General features: G+C 38.2%; 1 protein-coding gene across 2 annotated transcripts in view; it reads left to right on the plus strand.

Moving 5' to 3' along the window:
* SPATS2 (spermatogenesis associated serine rich 2) overlaps window positions 1–24,879 on the plus strand; it is a 162,278-nt gene that overhangs the window by 100,018 nt on the left and 37,381 nt on the right. For both annotated transcript variants that reach the window (XM_049883031.1, XM_049883030.1), the window contains one exon: window positions 15,195–15,274. In XM_049883031.1, the coding sequence (XP_049738988.1) occupies window positions 15,195–15,274 (80 nt within the window). The remainder of the gene's footprint in view (window positions 1–15,194; window positions 15,275–24,879) is intronic.

Genomic DNA, 24,879 nt, shown 5'->3' on the forward strand with positions numbered 1-24,879 from the left:
AGCAACCCTATAGGACAGAGTAGAACTGTCCCATAGGGTTTCCAAGGAGCACCTGGTGGATTCGAACTGCCGACCTTTTGGTTAGCAGGCGTAGCTCTTGACCACTACACCACCAGGGTTTCCACAGCGCGTAGGACAGTCCTTTGCAAAAAATAATGACTTGGCCCAAAATGTCAATTCTGCTGAGGTTAAGAAACCCTGATCTGTTGATATGATCATGTGATTTTGTCTTTTATTAATATAGTGTATTATATTAATTTTCAGATGTTAAACCAATCTCAGATTCCTGGGATAAATTCCACGTGGTAGTAGTGGATAATCTTATTACATGTTGTTGGGTTCCATTTGCTAATATTTTGTTACTGATTTTTGCATCTATATTCATGAGAGATATTGGCCTGTAGTTTTTTCTGTTCTTGTGATATGTTTATTTAGCCTATGATCTGTCCTTGAGAATGTACCATCTGCTCTTGAAAAGACTGTATTCATCTGTTGTTGGGTGAAGTGTTCTATGTATGTCAGGTCAAGCTGGTTTAATGATCATGTCATTAAAGTCTTTGATACCCATACTGATTTTCTGTCTCAGTTGTTCTGTCGTTTACTAAAAGTATTGAAATCTTCAGGTGTAATCGTTGAATTGTGTATTTCTCCTTTCAGTTCTGTCATTTTAAAAATTCATGTATTTTGGGACTCTGTTAGTAAGTGCATATACATTTATAATTGTTATATTTTGCTGATATATTGATGCTTTCATCATTATGAAATGCCCCTCTTTATCTCTATTAATATTTCTTGTTTTTAAAGTCTAATTTTTCTGATAGTAAAATAGCTGCCTCAGCTCTCTTATGGCTACTGTTTGCAGGGAATATTTTTTTCCCATCGTTTTTCTTTCAACTTATTTGTTTCTTTAAATCTAAAGGGTATCTCTTGTAGATAGTGTATAGTTGGATCTTGCTTTTTTATCTAGTCTGACAACACTGATTTTTGATTATTGAGTCTGTTCACATTTTTTTGAGCAATAATTCCCAATTCTTCCCTCCCCCCATCTCCAGGTAACCATTAATAACCTTTTGTTTCTATGCATTTGCCTTTTCTAAATATTTCATGTAAGTGAAATAATATAGTATTTGTCCCTTTGTGTCTGGCTTATTTCACTTAACATTATGTTTCCAAAGTTAATCTATGTAGTAAAAAAAAAAAAGTAGTAGCATGTATTAAAACTTCATTTCTTTTTACAACTGAATAATAGTCCACTGTGTATATGTACCATACTTTATCCATTCATCTGTTGATGGATACTTGGGTTGTTTTCATCATTCGGCTGTTGTGAATAATACTCCTGTGAACATTGGTGTATGAGTATCTGAGTCCCTGCTTTAAATTTTTTTGGGTACAGGCATACCTTGGAAATGCTGTGGGCTTGGTTCCAGACCACTGCAATAAAGTAAATATCGCAATAAAGCAAGTCACACAAATTTTTTGGTTTCCCAGTACGTATAAAAGTTATGTTTACACAGTGCTGTAGTCTATTAAGTGTGTAATAGTATTACGTCTAAAAAAAGTACATTTCAATTAAAAAATACTTTATTGCTAAAAAAATGCTGTCATCTGAGTGAGGCATAATCTTTTTGCTTGCCTTGATGTTGATGACTGCTGACTGATCAGAGTGGTAGTTTTTTTTTTTTTAATTTTTATTGTGCTTTAAGTGAAAGTTTACAAGTCAAATGAGTCTCTCTCACAAAAACCCATACACAACTTGCTACATACTCCCAATTACTTCCCCCGCCACAAGACAGTCCGCTCCCTCCTTCCACTCTCTCTTTCCATGACCATTTTGCCAGCTTCTAAGCCCCTCTACCCTCGCATCTCCCCTCCAGGCAGGAGAGGCCAACATTGTCTCAACTGTCCACCTGAACTGAATAGCTCACACCTCGCCAGCATCCCTCTCCAACCCATCGTCCAGTCCAATCCATGTCTGATGAGCTGGCTTCGGGGATGGTCAGAGTGGTAGTTTTTGAAGGTTGGAATGGCTATGACAGTTTCTTAAAATAAAACAACAGTGAATTTGTCGCATCAATTGGCTCTTCCTTTCACAAAAGATGTCTTTGCAGCATGCTATGCTATTTGAATATGGAAATCCTGGTGGTGTAGTGGTTAAGTGCTATGGTTGCTAACCAAAGGGTTGACAGTTCGAATTTGCCAGGCGCTCCTTGGAAACTCTATGGGACAGTTCTGTTCTGTCCTATAGGGTCACTATGAGTCGGAATCAACTCGACGGCACTGGGTTTGGTTTTTTTTTCTTTTTTTTGGTTTTTATGCTATTCGATAGCGTTTTACCCACAGTAGAACTTCTTTCAAAGTTTGAGTCAGTCCTCTCAAACACTGCTGCTGCTTTTATCAACTAAGTTTATGTAATGTTATAAATCCTTTGTTGTCATTTCAACAGTGTTCACAGCGTCTTCACCAGGAGAAGATTCTATCTCAAGAAATCACTTTCTTTGCTCCTTGGTAAGAGGCAACTCCTTATCTATTAAAGTTTTATCATGAGATTGCAGCAATTCAGTTACATCTTCAGGCTCCACTTCTAGTTCTTTTAGTGTTTCCAGTACATCTGCAGTTACTTCCTCCTCTGAAGTCTTACACCCCTCAAAGTCACCCATGAAGGTTGGAATCAACTTCTCCCAAACTCCTGTTAATGTTGATACTTGGACCTCCTCCCATGAATCACAAATGTTCTTAATGGCATCTAGAATGGTGAATCCTTTCCAGGAGGTTTTTAATTTACTTTGCCCAGGTCCATCAGAGGAATCACTGTCTGTAGCAGCTACAGCTTTATGAAATGTATTTCTTAAATAATAAAACCTGCAAGTTGAAATTATTCCTTGATCTGTGGGCTACAGAATGGATGTTGTGTTAGCAGGCATGAAAACAACATTAATGTTCTTGTACACCTCCATTAGAGTTCTTGTGTGACCAGGTGCATTGTCAATGAGCAGTAATAATTTGAAAGCAATCTTTTTTTCTGAGCATTAGGTCTTAACAGTGGGCTTAAAATACTCAGTAAACCATGTTATAAACAGATGTGCTGTCATCCAGGCTGTGTTGTTCCTTTTTTAGAGCACAGACAGAGTAGATTTAGCATAATTCTTAAGGGCTCCCAGATTTTTGGAATGGTGAGTAAGTATTGGCTTCAACTTAAAGTCACCAGCTGCATTAGCCCCTAACAAGAGAATCAGCCTGTCCTTTTAGGCTTTGAAGCCAGGCGTTGACTTCTCTCTAGCTATGAAAGTCCTAGATGGCATCTTCTTCCAATATAAAGCTGCTTCATCTACACTGAAAATCTATTGTTTAGTGTAGCCACCTTCATTAGTTATCTTAGCTAGATCTTCTGGATAACTTCCTGCAGCTTCTTCAGTCTAACTTGCTGCTTCACCTTGTGCTTTTCTGTTATGGAGATGGCTTCTTTCTTTAAACCTCATGAACCAACCTCTGCTAGCTTCAGACTTTTTTTCTGAAGCTTCCTCAGCTCCCTCAGCCTTCATAGAATTGAAGAGAGTTAGGGACGTGCTCTAGATTAAGAAAATGTTATGGCTGGTTTGATCTTCTATCCAGACCACTAAAACTTTCTCTGTATCAGCAATAAGGCTGTTTTGGTTTCTTATCATTCATGTGTTCATTGGAGTAGCACTTTTAATTTCTTCAAGAACTTTTCCTTTGTGTTCACAACTTGGCTGACACAAGAAGCCTAGCTTTTGGCCTGTCTCAGCTTTTAACATGCCTTCCTGACTAACCTTAATCATTTCTAGCTGTTGATTTAAAGTAAGAGACTGTGCGACACTTCTTTTTACTTGACCACTAAGAGATCCTTGTGGGATTATTGGTTTGCTGAATTTCAATATTGTCACCTCTCAGAGAATAGGCAGGCCTGAGGAGTGACAGAGAGGGAACAGCCAGTTGGTTGAGCAGTCAGAACACACACATTTATTAAGTTTGCTGTCTTATATGGGTGTGGTTCGTGGTGCCCAAAAACAGTTACAATAGTAACATCAAAGATTGCTGATCACAGATCAGCATAACACCCATTACCAGCATAACAGATAATAATAATGAAAAAGTTTGAATGAAATATTGTGAGAATTACCAGAATGTGACACAGGAACCTAAGTGAGCACATGCTGTTGGAAAAATGGTGCCGATAGACTTGCTTGATGCAGGGTTGCCACAAACGTTTAGTTTGTAAAACACATAATATCTGCAAAGCTCAATAAAGCAAAGCACAATAAAATGAGGTGTGCCTGTACAGGGTCCTCAAAAAGATCAAGGAAAACACAGAACCCTAGAAGAATTCAGGAAAACAATTGTTGTTGTTAGGTGCCGTCGAGTCGATTCCGACTCATAGCGACCCTGTGCACAACAGAACGAAACACTGCCTGGTCCTGCAACATCCTCACAATCATTGTTTTGGTTGAGCTCATTGTTGTAGCCATTGTGTCAGTCCACCTCATTGAGAGTCTTCCTCTTTTCCACTGACCCTGTACTCTACCAAGCATGATGTCCTTCTCCAAGGACTGATCCTTCCTGACAACATGTCCAAAGTATGTAAGATGCAGCCTCACCATCCTTGCTTCTAAGAAATATTCTGGTTGTACTTCTTCTAAGACAGATTTGTTCGTTCTTTTGGCAGTCTATGGTATATTCAATATTCTTCACCAGCACCACGATTCAAAGACGTCAGTTCTTCCGTCTTCCTTATTCATTGTCCAGCTTTCACACGCATATGATGTGATTGAAAATACCATGGCTTGGGTCAGGCGCACCTTAGTCTTCAGGGTGACATCTTTGATTTTCAGTACTTTAAAGAGGTCCTTTGCAGCAGATTTGCCCAGTGCAGTGTGTCATTTGATTTCTTGACTGCTGCTTCCATGGCTGTTGATTGTGGATCCAAGTAAAACGAAATCCTTGACAACTTCAATCTTTTCTCCATTTATCATGATGTTGCTCATTGGTCCAGTTGTGAGAATTTTTGTTTTCTTTATGTTGAGGTGTAATCCATACTTGGTCTTTGATCTTCATTAGTAAGTGCCTCAAGTCCTTCTCACTTTCAGCAAGCAAGGTTGTGTCATCTGCATAGCGCAGGTTGTTAATGTGTCTTCCTCCAATCCTGATTCCCCATTCTTCTTCATATAGCCCATTTAAGGTAAAATAGAAGAACAAAATGACAAAATAAATAGATAATTAAAAACCGTACAAAAACATCAGCTAGAAATCCAGAAGATTAACAATAAAATACCAGAAATAGGTAACTCAATGGAAGGACATAGAAGCAAAATGGAAACAATGGAGAAAAGAATCTGCGAAGTAGAGTACAAATCCCTTCACACTGATTTGTTTGAGGAACAATCTGAAAAAAGAATGAAAAAATGCAGCTCCTGTCTGGAGGGGAGATGAGAAGTTAGAGGGGGGGACAGAAGCTGGCTGAATGGACACAGGGAATACAGAGTGGAGAGGAGGAGTGTGCTGTCTCATTGGGGGAGAGCAACTAGGAGTACCTAGCGAGATGTATATAAATTTTTGTACGAGAAACTGACTTGATTTGTAAACTTTCACTTAAAGCACACAAAAAAAACAGAAGAATGAATGGGACGCTGTTGAGAGGAAGAATTTACACGTAATTGAAATTCCAGAAGAGGAGGACAGGAAAAAAAAGAAAAAACAGAATTTTTGAAGATTTATTGACAGAGCTTCCCTAATATCATGAAAGATGAGAAGGTTTCCATCCAAGAAACTCAGCGAACCTCATACAGGATAGACCCCCAAAGAAAGTCACCAAGACATAATCAAACTTTCCAAAATCAAAGACAAAGAATTCTGAGAGCAGCTCATGAAAAACGAAATGTCACCTATAAAGGGCACCGATAAGACTAAGTGCTGATTTCTCAGCAGAAACCATGCAGGCAAGAAGGCAGTGAGATGACATATATAAAACCTTAAAAGAGAATAGCCAGCCAAGAATCATATATCCAGCAAAATTGTCTATCCACATCCAAACTCCCTGAGGGACCGAATTACTGCGCTGAGGACGGGGGACCATGGTCTCAGGGAATATCTAGCTCAACTGACATTATATAGTTTATTAAAAAAAAAAGTGCTACATCCTACTTTGGTGAGTAGCGTCTGGGGTCTTAAAAGCTTTTGAGCGGCTATCTAAGATACTACCCTGGTCCTTCCCCATCTGGAACAAGGAAGAATCAAGAAAACCAAAGACACAAGGGAAAGATGAGTCCAAAGGACTAATGGGCCACAACTGTCAGAGCCTCCACCAGAGTGAATGCAGCACAAGTAGATGAGGCCTGGCTGCTACCACTGACTGCTCTGACAGGGATCACAATACAGGGTCCTGAACAGTGCTGGAGAAAAGATGTAGAGCAAAATTCTAACTCACAATAAAAGATGAGACTTACTGGTCTGACAGACTGGAGACACCCTTATAGATGAGTAAGGAAGTCATCCTTGAAGTTCACCCTTCAGCCAAAGATTAGACAGGCCCATAACACAAATTGAGACTAAAGGGGCACATCAGCCCAGCGGCAAGGATAGGAAGGCAGGAGGGGATAGGAAAGCTGGTAATGAGGAACCCAAGGTCAAGAAGGGAGAGTGTTGACATGTTTTGGGGTTGGCAACCAATGTCACAAAATAATATGTCTATTAATTTTTTAATGAGAAGATAATTTGTTCTGTAAAACTTAATCTAAAGTACAAAAAAAAAATAAGGGACCTAATTTTCATTAGAAATAGTTTATAAAACAAAAATAAAAATGCACAGATGGCAGAAGATAAATCAGATGACTTGAACCTCCTAAAAATTAAATACGCTTGTCAAAAGACTTTAGAAAGAGAGTAAAAAGAGAAACTACAGACTGGGAAAAAAATTTTGGCAATGACATACGCAATAAGGGTCCAATCTCTAAAATATATAGAAAATTTCAACACCTCAGCAACAAAAAGACAACCGAATCAAAAAATGGACAAATGACATGAACAGACACTTCATCAAAGAGAACATTCACGCAGCCAACAAATCCATGAAAACATGCTCATAATCATTAGCCGTTAGAGAGATGCAAATCAAAACTATAATGAGATACCATCTCACCCCTGCAAAAATGACAATGATCAAACAACGTATGCAGGCGAGGTTGTGGGGGGATTGGACCACTTATACATTGCTGGTGGGAGTGTAAAATGGTACAACCACTTTTATGGAAACTAGCATGGCCCTTCCTCAAAAAGCTGGAAATAGAAATACCTTATCATCCAGCAATCCCACTTGTAGGTGTATATCCTCAAGATATACAAGATCAGTGACATGAATAGACACATGCGCACCTATGGTCATTGCAGCATTATTCACAGTAACAAAAAGATGCAAACAACCTAAGTGCCCATCAGCAGATGAAAGGATAAACAAATTGTGATCCATACATGGCTGTAGAATACTACTATGCAACTATAAAGAATAATGATGAGTCCATGAAACAGAACATGAATGAATCTGGAGGACGTTATGCTGAGTGAAATAAGTCAAACACAAAAGGACCAAGGTTGTATGACCTCATTATAAAAAGTCAAGAATAGGTATACACACAGAAAGCAGTGTTCCTTGATGGTTTATAGGGAGGGAAGGGGAATCACTTTTCTAGATAGTAGACACTTTTGTTAGTCATCTAGCACTGCTATAACAGAAATACCACAAAGGGATGGCTTTCACAAAGAGAAGTTTATTTTCTTATAGTAAAGTAGGCTAAAAGTCCAAATTCAGGGTGTCGGCTCCAGGGGAAGGCTTTCTCTCTGTGTGGGCCTTCTCATCAGTCTTCTCCCAGACTAGGAGCTTTTCTGCACCAAGATCTGGGTCCAAACTGCTCCTGGCACTGCTTTCCTGGTGGTGTGAAGTCTCCCTGTGTCTCTACTTGCTTTTCTGTTTTAGATCTCAAGAGATTGCCTCAAGACACAATCCAATTTTGTAGGTTGAATCCTGGCTCAGTAACACAACTGCCACCCATCCTCCCTCATTAACATCATAGAGGCGGGATTTATAACATATAGAAAAATCGCACAATACCAGGAATCATGGCCCAGCCAAAATGAATCCATGACAACACTTGTTATTTTTGGTGATGAGAAAGGTAATACCAAATGTGGGTGAAGTCTGCACAACTTGTCCAAGATAAATGAAGACACTGAGAAGTACACAGGTATAAGGGACAATTTTGGTAAATGGTATAGCATACAGTTGTGCAACAACAATAATAAAAAAAAAAATAGGTGTGTGGTTACATAGGTAGACATGTATGCATATGTATGTATAGGAGGCACATGTGGGTATACAGGTGTGTATATATAGGCATATCTGTAGGCATATATATACACATTTATGTGTGCTGCTTATGTATTCATGTATATAATAAACTACATAGGGGGCACAGTTATGGATAGTTCCTAGAAATAACTAAATACCTTGTCAGATTGGTTTACTGGGTTTGAAGGCTTGGGACCATAGTGTTGTGGGACAACTCAGTCAATTGACATAGCATAGTTGATAAAGATAGTGTTCTGAAGCCTAGTTTGGTGAGTAGTGTCTGGGGTCTTAAAAGCTTTCAAGCAGCCATCTAAGGTACAACTATTGGTCTCTATTTCTGTGGTACAAAAAGAATAAAGGAAACCAAAGACTCACGAAACTAGTCCACAGGACTAATAGCCCACATGAACAATGGCCTCATCCTCCTGAGACCAGAAGATCTGGGTGCTGCCTGGCTACAACTACCAATTGTTCTGACCAGGGACACAATAGATGGTCCCAGATAGAAAGGGAGAAAAATGTAGAACGAAACTCAAATTCCCAGAAAAGGCCAGACTTACTAGAGGGATAGATGCTAGAGGAACCCCCAAGAGTATTGCCCTAATATACCCTTTGAATTTGGAACCGAAGCCACTCCCAGTGGTCACCTTTTGTCTAAATAATAGATTCAATATAAAATAAACAATATCACCTGTGAATACTGTGCTCCCTTAGATAATCAACTACATAAAACCAAATGGTCAACATTTACCCTAAAACAAAGGTGGTAAGCTAAGGAGGGGCAGGGAGTCTAGATTAATGGAAACAGATTTAAAAAAATGAATAGAAAAAATGAGTGTTGACACATTGTGAAAAATGTAACCAGTATCATGGAACAAGTTAATTTGTTAAATGGGAACCTAATTTGCTATGTAAACTTTCACCTAAAACACAGTAAAATATTTTTTTGGAAAGTGTTCAGATGATGTTTAAGGAGCTGATAATAATAATGTTGTTGTTAGGTGCCGTTGAGTCGGTTCCGACTCCTAGAGACCCTACGTACAACAGAACGAAACACTGCCCTGTCCTGGGCCATCCTCAAAATTGTTGCTATGTTTGAGCCCATTGTTGCAGCCAGTACGTCAAACTATCTCGCTAAGGGTCTTCCTCTTTTTCACTTGACCCTCTACCTTACCAAGCATGATGTCCTTCTCCAGGGACTGATCCCTCCTGATAACTTGTCCAAAGTATGTGAGATGCAGTCTTGCCATCCTTGCTTCTAAGGAGCATTCTGGTCTTACTCCTTCCAAGACAGATTTGTTTGTTCTTTTGGTAGTCTATGGTATATTCAGTATTCTTCGCCAGCACCACAATTCAAAGGAGTCAATTCTTCCTCAGTCTTCCTTATTCATTGTTCAGTTTTCCCATGCTTATGAGGTGATTGAAAACACCATGGCTTGGGTCGGCGCACCTTAGTCCTGAAGGTGACGTCTTTGCTTTTCAACATTTTAAAGGGGTCTTTTGCTACTGATTTGCCCAGTGCAGTAGGTCTTTTGATTTCTTGACTGCTGCTTCCATTAGTGTTGATTGTGGATCCAAGTAAAATGAAACCCTTGACAAACCTCAATCTTTTCTTTCTTTATCATGATGTTGCTTATTGGTCCAGTTGTAAGGATTTTTGTTTTCTTTATGTTGAGGTGTAATCCATATTGAAGGCTGTGGTCTTTGATCTTCATCAGTAAGCGCTTCAAGTCCTCCTCACTTTCAGCAATCAAGGTTGTGTCATCTGTATACTGCAGGTTGTTAATGAGTCTTCCTCCAATTCTGATGCCCCATTCTTCATTTAGTCCAGCTTCTCAGATTATTTGCTCAGCATACAGGTTGAATAAGTATGGTGAAAAGATACAACCCTGATGCACACCTTCCCTGACCTTAAACCATGCGGTATCCCCTTGTTCTGTTTGAATGGCTGCCTCTTGATCCATGTACGGATTCCTCATGAGCACAATTAAGTATTTTAGAGTTCCCATTCTCCACAATGCTATCCATAATTTGTTAAGATCCACACAGTCGAATGCCTTAGCATAGTCAATAAAACACAGGTAAAGATCTTTCTCGTATGCTCTGCTTTTAGCCAGTATCCTTCTGACATCAGCAATGATGTAACCCTGGTTCCACATCCTCTTCTAAATCTGGCTTGAATTTCTGGCAGTTTCCTGTTGATATACTGCTGCAGCCACTTTTGAATGATCTTCAGCAAAATTTTGCTTGCATGTGATATTAATGATATTGTTCTATAGTATCTGCCTTCGGTTGGATCACCTTTCTTGGGCATAGGCATAAATACGGATCTCTTCCATTTGGTTGGCCGGGTAGCTGTCTTCCAAATTTCTTGGCATAGATAAGTGACCGCTTCCAGTGCTGCATCCATTTGTTGAATCATTTCAGTTGGTATTCCATCAACTCCCAGAGCCTTGTTTTTCGCCAGTGCCTTTAGTGCAGCTTGGACTTCTTCCTTCAGTACCATCAGTTCATGATCATATGTAACCTCCTGAGATGGTTGAACATTGACCAATTCTTTCTGGTACAGTGATTCTGTATATTCCTTCCATCTTCTTTTGATGCTTCCTGCGTTGTTTAATATTTTCCTCGTAGAATCCTTCAGTATTGCAACTCGAGGCTTGAAGTTTTTCTTCTTTCAGCTTGAGAAATGCTGATTGTGTTCTTCCCTTTTAGTTTTCTATCTCCAAAGACCTGGAGATAGAAAGCCAATAATCATAGTTCATTTAAATATAGACCCAAAAACGCTGTTTTATTGCCCTCTCTTCCCTAAAAGAAATTGGTGGTTTCGTTTTCTAATAAGTGGACTATCGACATTGTTTGTATCATCTTACTGCTGTTTGGGAAGGTACGTTAGAACATTGAAGTTATATCATTTGGCTAATCTATGGTAATTCTGAAAAGACTGCTGGGTAGAGAGATTGAAATCTAGTATCATTGTGGCTATGTAGGATTTTCATCTTTATATATTACATCTCTTTTAAGTTAATAAAGATAATTAGGAGTTAACCATATTATTTAGTCATTTGGAACACTAAGGCTTAAAATCTGATATTGTGCTAGTGGAACCTTGTTTTTCATTTGGGTAACAGTCTAGAAATTGTCAGTATTGCAAAGGTTAAACCTAAATTTATTCATGGTTTATTGGTAATTGGCAAGCATAGTTTCTCTTGGAATGACATAGGCTCTATTCATGTCCTCTTTTCCACTTTTAGTAGCAAAATGTTGTCATCATCCTAACTTAAAAATTATTAGCCTTTCATAGTAACTAGGAGATATTTGAAAACACAGGATAAAGATGGAACTGTAAAAGAGGCTTTAATTAAGACATATCTGTAATAATAGCAAAAGAATTTGGAAAATGTACTAGAATATACTGTGTTATTTATTCCCCTTTTCTCAAAATTTCCCCCTTTTATTTGCTTTGTTGAAATTCTAACTCCTAGCTATTCTGATATCACTTGGAAGTAAAAATCTCAGGCCAGAGCCATACTACTATATCAGAACCCTCATTTTACCTTAAGATTCTCCAGGTGATAGATATGCTCATCAAAACTTGAGAAGCACTCTTCTAACCCATTTCTCAGGATTGCATCTTACTAGATTAAAACAAAGGTGTCAATGTTAAAGCTGAAGTAACCTTAGAGATCACATAGTTCAACTCCATACATGTGAAAAACTGATTAAATTTGCAGATGGCGTTTCTTCTTTCTTGTAATTAATCACAGTGAACTAGGTTTTTCCATGTTTTGCTGATAATGTGCACTCAGATACATTATTTCATCAAGCATTATATTGGGGAGACAAACGTATGTATCCATGGAGTTCATGGTCAAAGAATATAAATTGCTTAAGATGCAGTCTAGAAGATAGAAATCGCTTTTACGTGTTATTATTATTATAGGAGCTTCTTATCCTTGCTTACATTTTCAGAGTTTTTAGTGTTATATTTTACTTTGGGGAGCTATTGTAACATTTTTAGAGAACTTTATTAATTAAGGTAGAATAATTAATAAAGATATCAAAGACCACTGGACAATCTAACATAGTTAATGTGTTTAGTGTTTTCTTCAAACTGTGACAGTTTCTATTAAAAGCAAATTTTACTGTTAAATGGTCATGTGTTAAAGTTATTAATTTTTTTTGCCACAGCTTTTGCAAGTTAGTATTCAAATGAGTAACATTTGCTGTTTTAAACATTGATCCCAGCCTTTCTTTATACAGCAGCATTGTCTCAATTTGCATTGTAATTGGTCTGTAGAGTTGCTTTTAGAGGGCCTGAGATGTGGGCTCCTGTCTTGGAAAGTACTTGACAACACTAACCAAGCTGAATTTCCTGTGGGAACAATTGAAGTAAACTTTTTGTTCTGTTCCTTTTTGGTCAAGGAGTAATAATACAAATGGATTTTTGGAGTGACTCAATAAGTAAAGAATGCACAGGAGTGGATCATAAGATGGAATTTATCAAACCTTAGCCTTGCTTGTTAAAAAAAAAATTTTTTTTTAATAAAGAGGGAAAAAGGAAATAAATACAAGCAGGAGAGTAAACTAAGAAATAAAGAACCCAAAATGCCAATGGAAAAGAAACTTAGTTCAGTCACAGTCCCTCAGGTCACTGAAAACCAGCTTCCTGGGCTAGAAGGACCACCAAACCTAGATAAATTTCAAGGGACTTATACAGGGGATCAGTATGACAAAACAATGGCTCCTTATGAGGTCATAGCAAGAGATGGACCAGTCAATACTGGGAATAATTCACAGTAGTTTTCTCACTTTTTGATCTTCAGAGCCGTTTACTCATTAAAGAAGAATTAATGAAAGTAAAAAAAAAAAAAGCATGAAGAGATGTTACGATCACTAACCATTTGAGAGATGCAAATCAAAACTACAATGAAATACCATCTCACCCCCACAAATATGGCACTGGTCACAAAAACAGTAAATAACAAATGCTGGCGAGGTTGTGGGGAGGTTGGAACTCTTATACACTGCTGGTAGAATTGTAAAATGGTACAAAAAAAAAAAACACAGTCACCCTGAAAATTGGTATGACACTCCCTCAAAAAGTTAGAAATATCATGTGATCCAGCAACCCCACTCCTAGGTATATATCGAGAAATAAGAGCTGTGATGTGAATAGACATGCACACCCATGTTTGTTCCAGCATTATTCACAATAGCAAAAAGGTGGAAACAACCTAAGTGTCCATCAACGGAGAAACAGATGAACAAATTGCAATACATGCATACAATGTGCAGTGATAGAGAATAATGATGAATCTGTGAAACATCTCACAACACGGATAAACCTGGAGGACATTATGCTGAGTGAAATAAGTCAATCACAAAAGGATAAACAACTCTATGAGACCACTCTTATAAAAAGCCAAGAATAGCTTTACACACAGAAAGAAACATTCTTTGATGGTTACTAGGGATGGGAGGGAGAGGAGGGAGAATCACAAACTAGACAGTAGACATGTATTCTGGTGAAGGGAAAAGCAGTACACAATAAATGGGAAGTCAGCACATGACCAAGGCAAAAGAAGACACTGAGAAGTACACAAGAATGAAGGACAACTACATTAAATACTATAACATACAATCCTGTAACAACAGTAATAACAGACAGTAATTTGTGAGTGGATACATACACAGATATGTATGCTGAATAGATGTAGGAGGTTGTACAGGAGTATACCCGCGTGCGTACACAGGTATAGTTGTGGATATTTCTACATACATATTTGTGTGTGCTGCGTATATGTTCATATATATAGTAGCACATAAGGGACACAGTTATGGAAACTTCTTAGACATAACCAGACACTTCACTGGACTGAGTTACTGGACTTGAAGGCTAAGGACATTTAGTTCAGTTGGCAGAACACCTAGGTCAATTGGCATAGCATAGTTCATAAAGATAATGTTCTATGTCTTAATTTGATGAGTAGCACCTGGGGTGTTGAAAGTTTGTGAGCGGCCATCCATGATAAAACTATTGGTCTCTTCCTGTCTGGAACAAAGAAGAGTGAAGAAACTCGAAGACTCTAGAAAGCAGTCCATGGCCCACATAATTATAGCCTTCGCTAACCTGAGACCAGAAGAACTAGGTAGTGCCTGGCTACCACTACCTACCACTCTGACCAGGAACACAGTAGAAAGTCCCAGAGGAAAATGTAGAACAAAAATCAAATTCATAAAAATAGACCAGACTTATTGGTCTGATAGAGACTGGAGGAATCCCCAAGACTATTGTCCTAAGACACCCTTTTTCACTTGGAACTAAAGCCACTTCCAAGGTCACCTTTTAGCCAAATAATAGACTGGCCTAAGAAATAAACTGTAACACTCATAAGGAATGTGCTTCTTAGAACTATCAACTATATGAGACCAAAAGGGCAACCTTTGCCCAGAAGCAAAGATGAGAAGGCAGGAAGGGGCAGGAAAACCAGACAAGTGGAAAGAGGGAACCCAGGCTGAAAATGAGGACAGTGCTGACATATTGTGAGGATAGCAACCAGTGTCTAAATTGTATGAATTATTGAGTGGGAAACTAATTAGCTACATAAACTTTCACCTAAAGCACAATAAAAATGTTTTTTAAAAAAGCAAATTTTATAATTTCATTCAAAATATATTACCTATGTTGTAAGAGTTACCAAATAGCAACTAAGTGGTTGTTAACACTTTTACAGGAGAAAAGCAGCTGATCTTGCCTCTCTGTCTTGGGGATAGATAGGATTACATCTTTATTTTGGGTCATGTTTAATATATTTTTCCCTTCTCATTCTTCTAGATTCATCAGGATTTATTTTTGATTTGCAGTCCAATACTGTGCTGGCCCAGGGAGGAACTTTTGAGAACATGAAAGAGAAGGTAGGTCTGGTTACTACGGATAGTAAACTTTAGTGTCATTAGAGAATTTAGGTATTAATAACAATCAGTGACTATCACAAACTCATTAAGAAAGTGAAATTTTAAGAACAAAACAGAATGCCATTATATATCAGAGAACAACTACCACGAAGTTTTGAGGAATGGGAACATAAGTACAAACTTGGTTTTCTCTGCATATTTTCGTATATATATATATGTATGTATACACACACACACACATATATATATAATATGTCTATCATTTTCTTTTTTTGTATATATACATATATACAAGTATGTGTCTATATCATTTGGCAACATGCTTTAAAGAACATTCTGAGTAAGATCCTCCCATTCACTCAAAAGAGGATTCTTATGTACAGGAGTCTTTGGATCAAGAAGAGAAACAGATCTTCAAGTAACATCCTTTTGAAGAAAAACAAGTGTTTTTAGTCATATAGCCCTTGATGATCTATATTGAGAAAAAAGTAAAACAAAAGTTTTTCCAATGTACTTTCTTTTATTTAAAAAAAGAAAAAAAGTCTATTCATCTTGGAGTCATAGACATACATGGGTTCAGTTATATAATACTTTCACATTTTAAGTTATAGGACTCTTACCTTTATCCTTGAATCTTAAACTCCATTTTTTGGTGCTATGTGCTAAGTTTTTTGCTCATCTCAAGAATATTTACTACAATTTAGATTTGTTTGGACTATAGATTATATGCCTTCCCACTTATATAGTTTTAAACCTTATCATTATTCAGTTAAGCCTGAAATAAAAAGAATATAGAGTGATATGAAAGGAAGAGTATTAAGAAAATATAATACAGGGGATGGGGCCAAGGTGGCGGAGTAGTCAGATGCTTCCGGAGATCCCTCTTACAACAAAGACCTGAAAAAACAAGTGAAACAATTATATTTATGATAAGCTAGGAGCTCTGAACATCAAAGGCAAAGTTAGAAAATGGACTGAGTGGCAGGGGGAGAGAGAGACAGTTCAGAAGCGTAGAGGAGTTGCCAGACCTGAATCGCTGGAAGCCCTCAGGCATCATTCCCGGGAGCGACTGCAGCGGGCTGCTGGTAGCTTTCAATTGCGGTTTCCTCAGGGAGAAAAAGCCAGCCGCACAGGCTCCTCACACCTTCAGAACCAGAGAAGAACGGCGCTCTCGTCAAAAGCTAAGTAGTTGTGTCTGTTTTACCGCACCCCCAGCCCCCAAGCTGGCTTCAGTGGCGTGAGATAGGCCCTGCTGAGCATCCTGAGCCATTCTCCTGGCCTTGGAGAAGGAATAAATTCACAATTGGGGCAAAACATAACCTGCCAGCTCCACTAAGCTGAGGAGCTCAGGACAGAAGCGACTCCTGTCGAGGCATAAATGGTCTGTGGAATTTGAATACCTTTCCCCCCTGCATGGACCTGTGTGGGCCTATTTCAGGAGAGTAGGCCCTTGTTGGCAGAATGCATCTGTTTCAGCTGTATGGTAGAGAGGTGGGTGTTTGATGTTTGACACTGCTTTGCCTATTAAACAGGGTCCTCACCTACCCACATCAGGGGCCTAAGGACTGGTGGCTCCACTCACATCTCCCAGCCAGCCACTACAGGGGTCCAAGGATAACTAGTACCTCCCAGTCCTTACAAGCAAAAGCATTGGGTGCCCATGGTCCATCTGCAGAACCCACCCACCTGTGCGCTCTAGGGAACAGGGACGTGCTTTCTTCACAGACACTCAGAGGATGGTTGTCAGCCCCCTGCCTTGTTCAGAACATGGCCCCCTGCCCTGTTCAGAGCATGACCCCCTGCTGCAACCAGATACCTCTACCTACAACAATAACCGCTGCCCCTCTAAGACTGTAGGACAGAGCCTGTATCACACACTTGATGACCAACTACCTGGACACCTGAGCTGAATCCATATAAGAAAAGTGAATGGACTCATAAGTTCGTATATCTGATAACATCTCTAGCCATCTGGTGACAGGACGTTAGAGCTTCAAAGGCAAAAATAATCCAGCTAGCTCACTTAAGCAGCCTATTTGGGCATATCAAAACAAAACAAAGCAAGAAGCTAGGATACAGAAAGAAAACATAAAATAAACTAATATAACTTAAAGATGGCACAGAGACAACAGTCAATATCAAATCACATAAAGAAGCAGACCATGATCGCTTGAACAAGCTCTCAAAACAAAGAATCAAGGGATCCTCTGGAGGAAGGTGCCTTCCTGGAATTACCAAATGCAGAATACAAAAGATTAATATACAGAACTCTTCAAGACATCAGGAAGGAGATCAGGCAATACGGAGAACAAGCCAAGGAACACGCAGATAAAGCAATTGAAGAAATTAAAAAGGTTATTCAAGAACATAATGAAAAATTTAATAAGCTTCAAGAATCTATCGAGAGACAGCAATCAAAAATTCAGAAGATTAACAATAAAATTACAGAATTAGACAACTCTGTAGAAAGTCAGAGGAGCAGAACTATGGAAATGGAAGGCAGAATTTGTGACATTGAAGATAAAACACTTGGCACCAATATATTTGAAGAAAAATCAGATAAAAGAATTAAAAAAGATGAACAAACCCTAAGAATGATCTGGGACTCTATTAAGAGAAATAGCCTATGAGTGATTGGAGTGCCAGAACAGGGAGGGATAACAGAAAATACAGAGAGAATTGTTTGAAGATTTGTTGGCAGAAAAATTCCTTGATATTGTGAAAGATGAGAAGATATCTATCCAAGGTGCTCATCGAACTCCACATAAGGTAGATCTTAAAGTCACCAAGACATATTATAATCAGACTTGCCAAAACCAAAGACAAAGAGAGAGTTTTAAGAGCAGCTAGTGATAAACAAAAAGTCGCCTACAATGGATAGTCAATGAGAATAAGCTCGGACTACTCAACAGAATCCATGCAGGCAAGAAGGCCATGGGATGACTTATATAAAGCATTGAAGGAAAAAAATTGCCAGCCAAGAATTATATATCCAGCAAAACTGTCTCTCAAATATGAAGGTGAAATTAGGACATTTCCAGATAAACAGAAGTTTAGGGAATTTGTAAAAAACCAAACCAAAACTACAAGAAATGCTAAAGGGAGTTCTCTGGCTAGAAAACCAATAATATCAGCTACCAATCCAAGACTAGAATACAGGACAGAGCAACCTGATGTCAACCCAGATAGGGAAATCACAAAAATAAATAAAGATAAAAACGCTCAAAACGGAAACAGCAATGTCATTATGTAAAAAAAAGGCAACGCTAGAACAGTAAAGAGGGACTAAAAAATGTAGTCATAGATCATTCATATACAGAGGAAGACAAGGCGATATAAAGAAATAAAAGTTAGGTTTAAACTTAGAAAAATAGGGGTAAATATTAAGGTAACCACAAGGGAGACTAACAATCCTACTCATCAAAATAAAACACAAGAAAAAAATATAGACTCAGCAGAAACAAAATCAAAAACAACAAATAAGAGGAGAAGACAGTATAGTAAGATATACTACTAAGCACAAAAAATTAAGTGGGAAAAAGAAGCTGTCAACACACACAAAAAAAACATCAAAATGACAGCACTAAACTCATATCTGTCCATAATTACACTGAATGTAAGTGGATTAAATGCACCAATAAAGAGAGGGTGGCAGAATGGATTAAAAAAAAAAGATCTGTCTATATGCTGCCTACAAGAGACACACCTTAGACTTAGAGACACAAACAAAAACTGAAAAGATGGAAAAAAATATATATCAAGCAAACAACAATCAAAAAAGAGCAGGAGTGGCAGTATTAATTTCTGACAAAATAGACTTTAAAGTTAAACCCACCACAAAGGATAAGAAAGGACACTATATAATGATTAAAGGGACAATATACCAGGCGGATATAACCATATTAAATATTTATGCACCCAATAACAGGGCAGCAAGATACGTAAAACAAACTCTTAACAGCATTGAAAAGTGAGATAGACAGTGCCACAATTATAGTAGGAGACTTCAACACACCACTTTTGGTGAAGGACGGGGCATCCAGAAAGAAACTCAATAAAGACACGGAAGATCTAAGTGCCACAATCAGCCAACTTGACCTCATAGACGTATACAGAACACTCTAACCAACAGCAGCGAATATGCTTTCTTTTCTACCACACACGGAACATTCTCGAAAATAGACCACATGTTATGTCATAAAGCAAGCCTTAGCAGAATCCAAAACATCAAAATAGTACAAAGCATCTTGTCTGACCATAAGGCCATAAAAGTAGAAATCAATAGCAGAAAAAGCAGGGAAAAGAAATCAAATACTTGGAAACCAAACAATATCCTGCCCAAAAAAGAGTGAGTTATAGAAGACATCAAGGATGGAATAAAGAAATTCATAGAATCCAGTGAGAATGAAAACACTCCCTATCAGAACCTTTGGGAGACAGCTAAAGCAGTACCCACAGGTCAATTTATATCAATAAATGCATACATACAAAAAGAAGAAAGAGCCAAAACCAAAGAATTATCCCTACGACATGAACAAAAATCCTCAGGCACCAGAAGGAAACAAATAATAAAAATCAGAGCAGAATTAAATAAAATAGAGAACAGAAAAACAATTGAAAGAGTCAGCAAGACCAAAAAGCTGGTTCTTTGAAAAAATTAACAAAATTGATAAACCATCAGCCAAACTGACAAAAGAAAAACAAGAGAGGAAGCAAATAACCCAAATAAGAGATGAGATGGGCCATATTACAACAGAACCAACTGAAATTAAAAGAACCAGATTACTATGAAAAATTGTACTGTAACAAATTTGAAAACCTACAAGAAATGGATGAATTTCTAGAAACCGACTACCTACCTAAACTAATACGAACAGAGGTAGAACAACTAAATAAACACACAACAAAAGAAGAGATTGAAAGGGTAATTTAAAAACGCCCAACAAAAACAAGCCCGGCCCCGGAGAGCTTCACTGCAGAGTTCTACCAAACTTTCAGAGAAGAGTTAATACCACTACTACTAAAGGTATTTTAGAGCATAGAAAAGGACGGAATACTCTATGAAGGCAGCATATCCCTGATACCAAAACCAGGCAGACACCACAAAAATAGAAAATTACAGACCTAAATCCCTCATGAACTTAGATGCAAAAATCCTTGACAAAATTCTAGCCAATAGAATTCAAGGACATATCAAAAAAATGATTCACCGTGACCAAGTGGGATTCATACCAGGTAATGCAGGGATGGTTCAACATTAGGAAAACAATCAATGTAATCCGTCACATAAATAAGAGACAAGAACAACAAGATCTTATCGATTATGCAGAAAAGGCGTTTGAAAAAGTTCAACACCCATTCATGATAAAAACTCTCAGCAAAATAGGAATAGAAGGGAAATTCCTGAACATTATAAAGGACATTTATACAAAGCCAGCGGCCAACATCATCCTTAGCGGAGGGAGTCTGAAAGCATTCCGCTTGAGATCATGAACCAGACAAGGATGCCCTTTACCACTACTCTTATTCAACAAGCTGGAGGTCCTAACCAGAGCAATTAGGCTAGATAAAGAATTGGTAAGGAAGAAGTAAAAGTATCCCTATTTGCAGATGACATGATCTTATATACAGAGAACCCTAAGGAATCCTCAAGAAAACTACTGAAATGAATAGAAAAGTTCAGCGGAGTATCAGGATACAAGATAGAGATACAAAAATCAGTTGGATTCCTCTACACCAACAAAAAGAACTTTGAAGAGGAAATCACCAAATCAACACCATTTACACTAGGCTCCAAGAAGGTAAAATACTTATGAATAAATCTAACCAGAGACGTAGAGGACCAATACAAAGAAAACTAAGATACAACTGCAAGAAACCAAAAGAGACCTACATAAGTGGAAAAACACCTTGCTCATGGATAGAAAGACTCAACGTTGTGAAAATGTCTATTCTACCTGAAGCAATTTATAGATACAATGCAATTCCGGTCGAAATTCCAATGACATTTTTCAGTGAGATGGAGAAACAAATCACCAACTTCATATGGAAGGGAAAGAGGCCCCGAATAAGTAAAGCCTTAGTGAAAAGTAACAAAGTTGGAAACCTCACTCTACCTGATTTTAGAACCTTTTATACCACCACAGTAGTCAAAACAACCTGGTACTGGTATAACAACAGTTACATGGCCCAATGGAACAGAATTGAGAATCCAGACGTAAATCCATCCACATACGAGCAGTTGATATTTGACAAAGGCCCAAAATGAGTTAAATGAGGAAAAGACAATCTGTTTAACAAATGGCGCTGGCATAACTGAATATCCATCTACAAAAAAATGAAACAAGACCCATATCTCAGACCATGCACAAAAACTAACTCAAAATGAATCAAAGACCTAAATGTAAAATATAAAATGATAAAGATCATGGGAGAAAAAATAGGTACAATGCTAGGAGCCCTAATACATGGCATAAACAGTATACAAAACATTACTAACAATGCACCAAGAGAAACTAGATAACTGGGAGCTCCTAAAAATCAAACACCTATGCTCATCCAAAGACTTCACCAAAAGAGTAAAAAGATTACCTGCATACTTGGAAAAGTTTTTAGCTATGGCATTTCAGATCAGTGTCTGATCTCTAAAATCTACATGATACTATAAAAAGACAACCCAATTAAAAAAATGGGCAAAGGATATGAGCAGGCACTTCACTAAAAAAGACATTCAGGTAGTGAAGAGATACATGAGGAAACGCTCATGATCATTAGCCATTAGAGAAATGTAAATCAAAACTACAGTGAGATTCTGTCTCACTCCAAGGCTGGCATTAACCCAAAAAAAGCAAAATAATAAATGTTGGAGAAGTTGTGGAGAGACTGGAACACTTACACACTTCTGGTAGGAATGTAAAATGGTTCAACCACTTTGGAAATCGATTTGGTGCTTTCTTAAAAAGCTGGAAATAGAACTACCATATGATCCAGCAATCCCACTCCTTGGAATATACCCTAGAAAAATAACAGCCTTTACACGAACAGATATATGCACACCCATGTTCATTCCAGCGCTGTTTACAATAGCAAAAATATGGAAGCAACTAAGGTGCCCATCAGTGGATGAATAGATAAATAAATTATGGTATATTCACATAGTGGAATACTACGCATCAATAAAGAACAATGATGAATCCGTGAAACATTTCATAACATGAAGGAACCTGGAAGGCATTATGCTGAGTGAAATTAGTCAGTTGCAAAAGGACAAATATAGTATGAGAGCACTATTAACAGAACTCAAGAAATAGTTTAAACAAAGAAGAAAATACTCTTTGATGGTTACGAGAGTGGGGACGGAGGGAGGGAGAGGGATATTCACTGATTAGATAGTAGACAAGAACGATTTTAGATGAAGGGGAAGACAACACACAATATAGGAGAGGTCAGCACAGCTGGACTAAACAAAAAGCAAAGAAGGTTCCTGAATAAACTGAACGCTTCGAAGCCAGTGTAGCAGTGGTGGGGGTTTGGGGACCATGGTTTCAGGGGACATCTAAATCAATTGGCATAATAAAATCTATTAAGAAAACATTCTGCATCCCACTTTGGAGAGTGACATCTGGGGTCTTAAACACTAGCAAGTGGCCATCTAAGATGCATCAATTGGTCTCAGTCCACCTGGAGCAAAGGAGAATGAAGAACACCAAAGACACCAGGTAATTATGAGCCCAAGAGACAGAAAGGGCCACATAAACCAGAGACTACATCAGCCTGAGACCAGAAGAACTAGATGGTGCCCGGCTACAACTGATGAGTGCCCTGACAGGGAACTCAACAGAGAACCACTGAGGGAGCAGGAGAGCAGTGGGATGCAGACCCCAAATTCTTGTGAAAAGACCAGGCTTAATAGTCTGTCTTGAGACTGGAAGGACCCCTGAAGCCATGGTCCCCAGACCTGTTAGCCCAAGACAGGAACCATTCCCAAAGCCAACTCTTGAGACAGGGATTGGACTGGACTATGGGATAGAAAATGGTACTGGTGAAGAGTGAGCTTCTTGGATCAAGTAGACACATGAGACTATGTTGGCATCTCCTGTCTGGAGGGGAGATGAGAGGGCAGGGGCGGTCAGGGGCTTTCGGAATGGACACAGATTAGAGAGTGGAGAGAAGGAGTGTACTGCCTCATTAGGGGGAGAGCACCTAGGAGTATATAGTAAGGTATATATAAATTTTTGTATGATAGACTGCCTTGATTTGTAAAGTTTCACTTAAAGCACAATAAAAATTAAAAAAAAGATATATATATATATATATAATACAGGCTCTGCTTATTACTTGGAGAAGTTACTTTACCTTTCTTACCCTGTTTCTTTTTAAAGAATTTCCTGTTTGAGTATTATGGCTGCCTAGATAACCTTAAAACATTCCGGGTATAAAATATCTAGAAATACTAAAATGAAAAATAATGGACATTATTTTCAATGCATAGCTGAACACAAGATGCAAAGGAAATCTCTAGGGGCCAAAGATATAGAGGGAACTAAAAATCAGAGTGGTAAATAAGGTCTAGCTAGTTAAACCTGAGTGTTTCGCTAGTCTCAGTAACAAAAGGATTTTACTATACAGCGTCGAGAAGCCCTGAGCTTATCCTGAGTGAGGAATTGGAACTGAGATCTTATGTAAGGTCAGGATCCTAAAATATTTCACCGCAGGGAAAGGATGAACTAGTATAAATGTTCCCACTGATTTTGAACACAGTATTTTGACTATACTTGTTTAAACCAAAAAAAAAAGAAAAAAGAAAACCATTGCCGTCAAGTCAATTCCAACTCATCCCAACCCTATGGGACAGAATAAAACTGCCCCATAGAGTTTCCAAGGAGCAGCTGGTGGATTTAAACTGCTGGCCTTTTGGTTAGCAGCCATAGCTCGCCATAACTCTTAAAAACTGCACCACCAGGGCTCCATACTTGTTTAAAACAAGCTCTAAAATACTTGTTTAGAGGAATGTATTTAAAGGACAAAAAGAATTGTAAATAAATCTTAAACTTTATTCATTGTTTTTATCATTAGTAGTAGTATTGTGTCATAATGTTGTTTGTAGTAATACTATTTTACGAGCATTATAGAATAAAGAGAAGCCCTGATGGCACAGTGGTTTTTTAACCGAAATGTTGGCAATTCAAACCCACCAGCTACTCTGTGGAAGAAAGATGTGGCAGTCTCCTTGCATAAAGATTTACAGCCTTTAAAACCCTATGAGACAGTTCTGTTCTATCCTGTAGGGTGGCTATGAGTCGAAATCAACTCAATGGCAATGGATTTTTATAGAATAAAGCAAATCACTGAATAATGTAATTTTTTAGGCACTAGAACTTTTTTTAAAATTATGCTTTAATTGAAAGTTTACAGTTCCAGTTAGTTTCTCATACAAACATTTATACAGACATTGTTATGTGACCCTAGTTGCTCTCCCTATAATGTGACAGCACACGCCTCCTTTCCATGCTATATTTCCCATGTCCATTCAGCCAGCTCCTGTCTCTTTCTGCCTTCTCATCTTGCCTCCTGACAGGAGCTACCCATTTAGTCGGATATATCTA

The sequence above is a fragment of the Elephas maximus genome, chromosome 4, assembly GCF_024166365.1.
Source record: "Elephas maximus indicus isolate mEleMax1 chromosome 4, mEleMax1 primary haplotype, whole genome shotgun sequence".
Lineage (NCBI taxonomy): Eukaryota > Metazoa > Chordata > Mammalia > Proboscidea > Elephantidae > Elephas > Elephas maximus.